General features: G+C 61.5%; 1 protein-coding gene across 9 annotated transcripts in view; it reads left to right on the top strand.

The window, feature by feature from the left end:
* Positions 1–7526, top strand: part of ZAN (zonadhesin) — a 14287-nt gene extending 6761 nt beyond the window's left edge. For 3 of the 9 annotated variants that reach the window (XM_025211077.1, XM_025211075.1, XM_025211082.1), the window contains 12 exons: positions 195–466; positions 593–801; positions 979–1123; positions 1254–1504; positions 1657–2120; positions 2218–2367; positions 2640–2770; positions 2865–3064; positions 3599–3737; positions 3914–4042; positions 4460–4544; positions 4642–7526. In XM_025211077.1, the coding sequence (XP_025066862.1) occupies positions 195–466; positions 593–801; positions 979–1123; positions 1254–1504; positions 1657–2120; positions 2218–2367; positions 2640–2770; positions 2865–3064; positions 3599–3737; positions 3914–4042; positions 4460–4544; positions 4642–4918 (2452 nt within the window). In that variant the 3' untranslated portion in view covers positions 4919–7526. Of the gene's footprint in view, positions 1–194; positions 467–592; positions 802–978; positions 1124–1253; positions 1505–1656; positions 2121–2217; positions 2368–2639; positions 2771–2864; positions 3546–3598; positions 3738–3913; positions 4043–4459; positions 4545–4641 lie in introns of those variants that run through there. The other 6 variants (XM_025211079.1, XM_025211078.1, XM_025211076.1 and 3 more) reach the window with 6 other exon arrangements.
* The last annotated feature ends 2257 nt before the right edge of the window (positions 7527–9783 follow it).

Below are 9783 nucleotides of genomic sequence, written 5' to 3'. Positions count from 1 at the left end.
GGGGGCAATTGGGTGAGCCCATTCTCCAGTACTGGGGGCACTGGTGTAAAACATTCTTCTACTGGGGGAAGGAAACGAACCAAACCATTCTCCAGGTGGAGGCGGGAAGACTTTTGGATGGATCAGCCCTTTTCCACCCAGTTGAGGGGGTCATGGGTTGGTTCGTACTATCTCACCTGAACTTCCACCCCCAGGTGCCAGGAGGACAACAGCGAGGACCTGATGCCCCCCTGCTCCCCGGAGGACTCAGCACGTTGGGCCGCCCTGTGCCGGGAGCTGCAGGCGCCTGTGTTCGCCCTCTGCCACCCACGGGTGCCAGTTGCCCCCTTCGCTGACGCCTGCCTCTTCGACCTGTGCGCAACCCGGGGCCAGGCCTTGGCCCTCTGCCATGCCGCCCAGGCCTACTCCAAGGCCTGCCAGGCCCAGGGGGGCCCCCCTGTTGCCTGGAGGAACAGCACCTTCTGCCGTGAGGACCCAGGCGTCTGGGCAGGGGGGTGACAGCTGTATCCAGGACCTGTTACACTCAGCTGTGACCCACCCCAGAGCTAGCTGCATCCTGCTCACCCCACTGTCTCTTTGTGTCTCCCCTCAGCCCTCCCATGCCCCCTGAACAGCCGCTACACGCCATGTGCCCCAGCCTGCCTGCCCAGCTGCGCTGAGCCCCTAGCACCCACGGCCTGCCCCGAGGACCAGGCCTGCAGCGAGGGTTGTGACTGTGACGTGGGGCACCTGCGCAGTGGTGATGCCTGCGTGCCTGCAGAGGAGTGCGGCTGCGTGGACGATGAGGGACACTACCACAGTGTGAGGGTCATGGTCCCCCCCCGAACTGGGCACATCTGGGCCCTGTTAAACCCAGCCCGGCCCCCCCAGCGCTGGGAGCATCTGGGCCCTGTTACACCCAGCCCAGCCCAGCCCCCCAGAGCTGGGCACATCCCAGCCTGTGCAGTGACCCCCCTCCCCTCTCCACCCCCACCCCAGGCAGGTGCCACATGGCTGCTGCCAGGCTGCAAGCGGCACTGTACATGTGAGCCCGGAGGCTTCTGGCCCTGCGAGAACTTCCTCTGCCCCCCGGGCTCATCCTGCACCTTGGGTGACACTGGCACCTACTTCTGCCAGGCCGCACGTGAGTTGGGCCCTTGTTCTACTCAGCCATGTCCCACCCCAGAGCTGGGCTCATCCAGGCCTGATACACCCAGCCCACCCCCCAGAATTGGTACATCCAGGCCCCCCTTGACTCCTGTCCACCCCTCCAGGCCTCCACCGCTGCACTGTCTCAGGGGACCCACACTACCGAACCTTCGATGGCCTTGTTCACCACTTCCAGGGGGCGGCGACCTACACCCTGATCCGGACCCTGGGGCAGCTCCAGCCTGGGCTGCCCCCACTCAGCGTAGCTGGGAGCAACCACCAGCGCCTGGGGCTGTGGCCTGTGGCCCTGCTGGAGGAACTGCACGTGGCCCTGCCCAGCTACAATATCTCCCTGCTGCCTGGCCGGCGCCTGGTGGTGAGAGTCCTCCCCAGAGCTGGGCGCATCCAGGCCTTGTTACACTCAGCCTGGCCCTGAAGAGCTGGGCACATTGAGGCCCCATTAGACACAGCTTGGCTCCCTAGAGCTGGGCACAGTCTGGCAATTGAGGGTCCTCGTTTCCCCCCCAGGTGAATGGGGTGCTAACGAACCTGCCCTTCTCCCCTGATGACGACCTCAGCATCGGATTCTGGGGGCTGCAGATCCTGCTGCAGACCCAAGGCGGCTTCAGCGTCACCTTCGACGGACTCCACTATGCAGGTACTGAGGTCTATTATGCTCAGCAGAGCTGGGTATATCAGGGCTCTGTTAAACCCAGCCCAGCCTCCCAGAGCTGGGTGCATTTAGGCCTGTTACACCTAGCCCAGCCCCCCAGAGCTGGGTGCATCCAGGCCCCGTTACATTCCCCTTCCCTCAGCTGCTTCTGTCCCCCAGAGCTGGTGCTCCCCGAGCCATACAGAGGGGTGGTTGGGGGCTTGTGTGGGACCCTCAACGGGGACCCCGAGGATGACTTCACACTGCCAGATGGGGCCAGCACCCACAGTCTTGAGCGCTTTGGGGAGGCCTGGAGGGTGCATGCGCCCCCTCACGACAGGTGAGACCACCCCCCGCTACTTGCCCTGCCTCTAGCCCACAAATCCCTCCCTTTGGAGTTTGACTCCATCCCCTGACTCTATTCCCCCCACTCCCAGGCAATCGCTGCCTGAATCGGGGTTTGAGGCTGCCTGCCCCGCCTCGCGCTTGGCTGCTGTCAATGGGTCAGAGCAGTGCGGGGTCCTCGGGGCCCCAGGGGGGCCCTTCGCCGCCTGCCACCCCCATGTGCCCCCTGGCTCCTACCAGCGGTGAGCAGGGCTGCGGGTCAGGAGTGAGGTGCACCGGGTTCTGAGGGGGCTTCAGGTCCGGAGTGAGGGGCACCGGGATGGAGGGGGGAGTCACAGGTTAGGAGTGAGGAGCACCGGGATGGGGGTGGGACTGTGGATCAGGAGTGAGGAGCACTGGGATGAGTGGGGCTGCAGGTTGGGAGTGAGGGCCACTGGGATGCGGGGTGGCGGGGGCTGTGGGTCGGGAGTGAGGGGCACTGAGCAGCCTCATTTAACACCTTCCTCCTTGCCAGGGACTGTATCTATGACCTCTGCGCCTTGCCTGATAACCCCGAGCTGCTGTGCCAGGCCTTGGCTGCCTATGGGCACGCGTGTCGCCAGGTGGGGGGGCTGGCACTGCCGTGGCGACAGGAGACCGGCTGTGGTGAGACCCTCTCCCTACCACTGCAGTGCCCCTCACTCCTGACTTGCAACTCCTGCCAATGCCCCTCATTCCCACCCCGCTCTCCCTCCCTCAGAGGTGTTGTGCCCGCCCCCCTCGCGCTATGCAGCCTGTGCCCCTGCCTGCCCCCCTGCCTGCCCGGCACCCAGTGCCCCCCCGGCCTGCAGTGCCCCCTGTGTCGAGGGCTGCGTCCCTGCACCCGGCTGGGCCCTCAGCGCCCGAAGCTTTGTGCCCCTGGCCCAGTGCGGCTGCTCCTGGCACCAGCGCTACTACCAGGTGGGCCCGGATGCCTGGGTCCCTCCCCTTGATGTGGGGGGGATCCCCACAGACCGGGGTCTGTGGGGTGGGGGTGGCCCAGACATCTGGGTTCTGTGTGGTCTGGGGGAAAAGGGACCCAGACACCTGGTTCTCTATAGGCAGGGGGGGTGGGAGCCCAGGCACCTGGGTTCTTTGTGACTGGGGCGGGGATGGTGGACCCAGGCCCCTGGGTTCACTGTGGTCAGGGGCATTAGGAGCCTAGATGCTTGGGTTCTCTGCTGTCAGGGAGATTGGGATCCTGGACACTTGGGTTCCCAGTGGTTGGGAGCCTGGACGCCTGGGTTTTCTGGGAGAGGAATCAGGGCTGGGGGTGGGAGCCTGGATGCCTGGCATTCTGTGGCTGAGGGCATTGAGAACCCAGACACCTGGGTTCCTGCAGTCGGGGCTGGGGATCCCGGATACGTAGGTTCTCTGTGGCTCGGGGGATTGGGAGCCCGGACACCTGGGTTCCCCCTGGGGTCCCGCCCCCCCCCCCCCCCCCCCCCCCCCCAGATGAACGAGACCTTCTTCACCCCTGGCTGCACCCAGCGCTGTACCTGCCATGGCCCTGAGACCCTGTGGTGTGAGTCAGGGGGCTGTCCCCCTGGCCTCGTCTGCGCCCTGGCCCAGCTTGCCTGGGGCTGCTACATCCGTGAGCTGGACGCCTGGGTCCTCTTGGGAGAGGGGTGGGGGCATGGGGCCCAGACGCCTGGGTTTGCTGGGTGGGGAGCAGGGTGGAGGGGAGAGCAGGGGGGGCTGGTGGCCCAGATACCTGGGGTCTCGGGGCTGGGGGCTCCCAGACGGGTCCCTCACCACCTCCCCCCACAGCCGGGCCATGCCTGAGCAGCCCTTGCAAGAACGGTGGGCACTGCTGGGAGCTGGACGGGGGCTTCGTCTGCGACTGCCTCCAGGGCTATGAGGGGCCCCGGTGTGAGACCCCCAGCCAGCCGGGGGCAGGTGTGTGACCCCTGACCCCTGAGTCACCCCTGCCTTTGCCCCAGTCTCAGACCCCTGGCAGGTATCTGATCCCATGTGACCCCTGTCCCTACCTTGACTTGGTGCCTGGTCTCCTCCATGACTTGCTGTGAGCGCCCCCCCTCTTGCCCAAATGGTGACCCCTTTGACCTGTGACCACCATCAGACCCTGTCTCATCCTTGACCCAGTGCCTTGCCTCTAACCCTTGTCACCCACTGTGACCATTGACCCCCTGTTGACTAGGTGTGTGACTCCCCCCACCCCTCTGTAACCCATGACCCCCCACAAACCAGGTGCCTGACTTGTTAGTGACCTCATAGCAACCCCTCTGTCACCTCCCTACCCCCACTAGCCTGCCAGGTGCCCCCTGACCCCATCTTTGATCTCTGACCCCCCAGGCCTTCCTACTGCCGTCCTCCAGGTCCTGCTGCCCCTTGTCTTCGGGGTCCTCATCACAGTCGGTGTCTGGCTTTATTGCCACAGGTAACGACCTGGACATCTGGGTCCCTTTCTTGCTGAGGGGAGGGTGGCAATCCTACCCCTCTCTAACCCCTCTCCCTCCACCCCCCCAAAAAACCAGGAGGAAGCAGCACAGGAGGAATGTGCCCGGAGTCATGACAACGCCCCCTGCAGGTCAGAGAGCCCAGGAGTCCAGGGCCTTGTTCTACCCAGCCCTGCCCTTGACTTTGACCTTTGACCTTCTCCCCCTCCCCCGCAGGCCTCAGAGCCCCCCCAGCACCTACCCAGGAGGAGTCTATGCAGTTCTGAGCGCTCCACTAAGCCCGGGCGCTCTGGTTCCCTGGGGGTCAGAACCTGGACCACAGACGCCTGGGGTCTCCGTTGGCCGGAAGGGGTAGAAGTGGGGGCAGGGACCCCGGTGGGGCTGGACTCCAAATGCCTGGGTCCTGCCCCCCCCCCAATAAAGACCCATGAAGACGTGTCTGCCTGTCCTTCCTGAGCCCAGATGCCTGGGCTCTCTCCCCTCAAAGGAGGGCAGGGGGGTGGTAGGGTTAAAAGGACCCCACCTTAAGGGGAAGGAGTGGGAGATGGACCAATATGTTCTAGGAACTGGGACCAGTAAAGGGCATGAATTAGGACCTCTAAGGATAGGGATTGGAAGGGAGGAGGTGGGGGGATAGGGACAAGCAGGGTGATGGCACTGGGACCAGTGTGGTGGGGTCATTGGGACCAGTAAGGGGCAAGAACTGGGGGAGGGGGGTTCACCGGGACCAGTAAGGGGTGAGAACTAGGATCAGTACAGCCAGGGAATTGGGATGTATAATGGGTGGTATTTGGGACCAGTATGATTGGACCAGTAAGGGTTGGTACCTGGGACCATGTGGCTGTGCTACTAGGCCCAGTAACTCACAGCTGTATGGCTGGCAACTGTGACCAATAAGGGTTGGTAACTGGGACCTGTCTGGCCGGGGAACTGGGACAATATAGAGTGTTGGTAAGTGGGAGCAGTCTGGCTATATTACTGTGACCGGTAGGAGTTACTGTATTACTGGGACCAGTCTGGCCAGGGAACTGAGACCATTGAGTGCTGGTAGTGGAAGTTGTGGGGAGTGGGGTAGGCTGGGGCTCTGGGGCCAGTATGGTGGGGGTCACTGGGACCACTAAGGGTTGGGGGCTTGAGACTGATAGGGCTGAGTTGCTGGGACCAGTGAGGACTGTGCACTGGGACCAGTAAGGGTTGAGAACTGGAACCATTATGGACTGGGTAGAGAGACCAGGGAGGGTTGTTAACTGGGACCAGGCTGGTTGGCAGCTGGGACCAGTAGGGCCAGGGAACTGGGACCAGATAGACAGTGGTACCTAGGACCAGTCTGGTCAGGCTATTGGGCCATATAGCTGGGTTACTGGGACCAGTAAGGGTTGAGAATGGATTCGTAGAGCTGGTGAAATGGGACCAATAAGAGTAACTAGGACCAGAATGGCCAGGCTCCTGGGACCAGTAGTACTGGGTTACTAGGACCAGTAATGGCTGGTAACTGGGACCAGTCTGGCATGGTTACTGGGAGCTTTATGGCTGAGGAACTGGGACCAGTACAGCCACAGAATTGGGACAAATAAGGGTTGGTAGTTGGGACCAATCTGGACTGGTTACTGGGACCAGTAGGGGTTGGGAGCTGGGACGTGAGAGGAGTGGTCAATGGAAGTGAATCACCATGGTGCTCCATGACCAGCGGTGTCCCCCAAGCCTCTGTCCTCGGACCTGTACTCTTCAGCGTCTTTATTAACAATGGGGACACGGGTATTAGAAGCGGACTGGGCAAGTTCACCGATGACACCAAACTTGGGGGTAGTGTCCACACTCAAGGATAGGCTGATGGCCTCACGTATGAATGTTAAATGTCCCAGTGGAAGCCCTAGGCTCCCTCGCACTCACAGGAGGACACTGGTCCAGAGCTGGGGTAGGAGTGGATTCCCTTGAGTGCCCTAACTTGCTGCTTTTGCAATAGTTGCCTGGTGGGTTCGCTATAGCAGTAGTCCACCCATCCCCCAGCAGGCCAAGTTTAAAGCCTGGTCGAGCAGGTCAGCCAATCTTGTTGAGAAGAGCTTCCCCTCCAGTGCAGTGAGGTGGAGGCCGTCTCTTCCCAGCAGACCACTGCCTGTCACCGAAGAGTGGACTGTGATCGTGAAAGCTGAAGCCTTCAGATGAACTGGGAGCTGGGATGATGTCCCCTTAGCTGGGGGCAACATTAGCCAGTGCCTTGCTCAAGTCTAAGTGAACCATGTGCACTCTCCACCCCCTCTGTACCAGGCACGGGGTACCTGAAGGCACCATGGGGGGGAGGGGGCGGGTTCTGGGCATGACCAGGCCTGGGGGGGTTCCTGTCCCCTCTCCCCGAAAGGCCTAGGCAAGGCTCCCTTCGGCCCTCCCTGTGGCAGCCCTGGGTGCTGGGCCGGGCACTGGGACCTCCAGTTACCAACACTTGCTGGTCCCAGTTGCCCCCAGCATGTTTGGCTCAGTTTCCAAAGCTTGCTGGTCTCAGTTCCCTGTCCAAATGTGTCAGTTCCTGCTCAGAAAGGTCCTAGTTGCCAACCCCTACTGGTCCCTGGTGCCAGGCCAGACTGGGCCCAGTTAGCAACCCTTATTGGTTCCCAGTTCTGCAGCTGTAATAGTCCCAATACCCAGGCATACCCTACTGATGACATTCAATACAGATAAATGCAAGGTACTCCACCTTGGCAGGGGGTGGGAAACCTGCATCATGCGTATAGGCTCAGCAGTGCTACACTTGCTAGCACCACGGGCAAAAGGGACTTGGGGGCCATGATTGACCACAAGGTGAACATGAGCCACCAATGCAATGTCGCTGCTGGCAAACAAACCCCTGGCTTGCCTCTATAGCTGCTTCTTGAGTACATCTCAGGATGTCATCCTCCCACTGTACTCAGTCTTGGTGAGGCTGCAGCTGGAGTACTGCGTCCAATTCTGGGCTCCGCAATTCAAGAAAGATATAGAGAAGCTTGAGAGAGTCTAGAGGAGAGCCACACGCATGATCAGAGGGCAGGAGAACAGGCCTTATGAAGAAAAGCTGAGCTATGGGCCTCTTCAGCCTGGAAAAGTGCAGGCTCAGGGGTGACTTGGTAGCAGCCTATAAGTACACCGGGGTGTGCATCAGGATCTGGGGGAATGCCTGTTCACCAGAGCACCCCAAGGGAGGACAAGGTCAAATGGTCACAAATTTCTCCAAGACCATTTTAGGCTGGACATAAGGAAAAATGTCTTTACTGTCCAACCCCCAAGGCCTGGAATAGACTCCCCCTAGAGATGGTGCAAGCACCTCTTCTGGACTCCTTTAAGAAGCGTTTGGATGCTTATCTTGCTGTGATCCTTTGACCAGCTGACTCCCTGACCCTGGGGCAGGAGACTGGACTCAATGATCATCGGAGGTTTCCTTCCAGCCCTAATGTCTACGAAAGTCTATCCTGCCTCCCAGTCCCTCCATCCCAACTCCCAGTCCATCCATCATGCCTCCCAGTGCCTCATCCTACCTCCCAGTCCTTCCATCTCAACCAGCCTCCCTTGGCTGTAAGTAACTACCCAACACCTTGCTCAAGTCAAGGCGAGCCACATCCACTGCTCTGCACATACCCCCTGCATGAGGTGTCCAGTCGGGGGGGGGGGGTTTGGGCACACCTGGCCCTGTGGGGGGGGGCAGGTCCCAGTCCCCTCCTGCCCCGCACCCTGGCATGGATGTGGCTCTGGGCCCCACTGCCTGCCCCCCCATCCCAGCAGCCCCCAAGTGCCTGCGTTATGTGGGCATCACCATGACAACCATCACTGCCAGCTCTGCCAGGCCAGGAGCAGGGGACGAGGATCATGTGGGGGCCTGGCTGGCCCCCAGCACTCTCTAGACAAATCCAATATACTGGGAGTAGTGATGGGGGCAGGGAGGAACTGGGACTAGTATGGCTGGGGAATGGGGACCGGTAATGGTTGGGAACTAGAACTTTATGGCTGGGGAAATAGGAGCAGTAAGGGGTGGGAACTGGATCAGTATGGCCAGGGAACTGGGACCAGCATGGGCTGGTAACTGAAGCAATTAAGTGTTGGGAACTGGGACTAGTATGGCTGGGGAACTGGGACCATTATGGCTGTGGAACTGGGAGCAGTAAGGGGAGCAGGAACTGGGCTAGTATGGCCAGGGAACTGAGACCTAGATCACCTGGTAACTGGACCAATTAAGGGTTGGTAACTGGGACTAGTATGGCTGGGGAACCGGGACCAGCAAGGGGTGGGAACTGGGACCACTAAGTGTTGGGAACTGGGACCAGTCTGGCCCAGGACCTGGGACCAGTAACAGGTGTAATCTGGGACAATGATGTTGGTGCAAGTGGGACCAGTGAGGGTTGTTAAATGGGACCAGATAGGCTGCCCCCCCCCCTCCCCGCACCAATGGTGCCCCTCACTCCTGACCCGCAGCCCCTGCCCTGCGCTGCCCGGACTCCTGGGTTCTCTCCTTTGTCTCCTTCCCGTCAGGCCCTTTATGACCCTTTGTGGCTCAGCCCTGTCCCCCCCACCAATAAGGGATGAGGCCAGTTATTAACTGCCCCCCCATCCACTAAGTAACCTAATTAATTGGCACCCTCCCCTCCCCCAACCCAGGAGTCCGGGCTGCAGCCACTCCTCCCAAAAAATCCAGCCACCCCCCACCCCAGACACTCCAAGCGTCCACCCCCCTGCTGCACCCAGGCATCCGGGCGGTCTCTGGGGTAACGGGTGCCCCAGGCCAGGCATGGGATGTTTCCCAGCTTGGGCGGGTTTCCCCGTGTGATATCGGGGGCTGCAGGTCAGGAGTGAGGGGCACCATGGCAGGGGGGCTGTGGGTCGGGAGTGAAGGGCACCATGGGGAGGGGCTGCAGGTTGGGAGTGAGGGGCCCCATCCTGGCAGCTGACAATGCAGGAGGAGGGGGGTGCTGGGATGCCTGGGATCCCTCCCCGCCCACATCTCCCTGACAACCCTCCTGAATGGGGCACAAAAGACCCCCCCACCAAGAACCCAGGCATGGGGGGTGGGGCTGAGAACCCAGGCGTCTGGGCCGGTTGCCGGGGCGACGAGGGGTTATAAAGCCGGGTCTGGGGCCTGAGTCAGTGGCGCCCAGAGCCAGGACCCTGGGACCCCCCAGCCATGGGCCCCCCTGCCGCCCTGCTCGGCCTCCTGCTGCTGCCCCTCCTGGCCCAGCCGCGGCCCCCCCCGGCCGGCAGCAC

Source organism: Alligator sinensis, unplaced genomic scaffold (assembly GCF_000455745.1).
Source record: "Alligator sinensis unplaced genomic scaffold, ASM45574v1 scaffold553_1, whole genome shotgun sequence".
Taxonomy (NCBI): Eukaryota; Metazoa; Chordata; order Crocodylia; family Alligatoridae; genus Alligator; species Alligator sinensis.
Note: the sequence above shows the minus strand (reverse complement) of the source record. Positions and strands in the feature narration are given on the sequence as shown.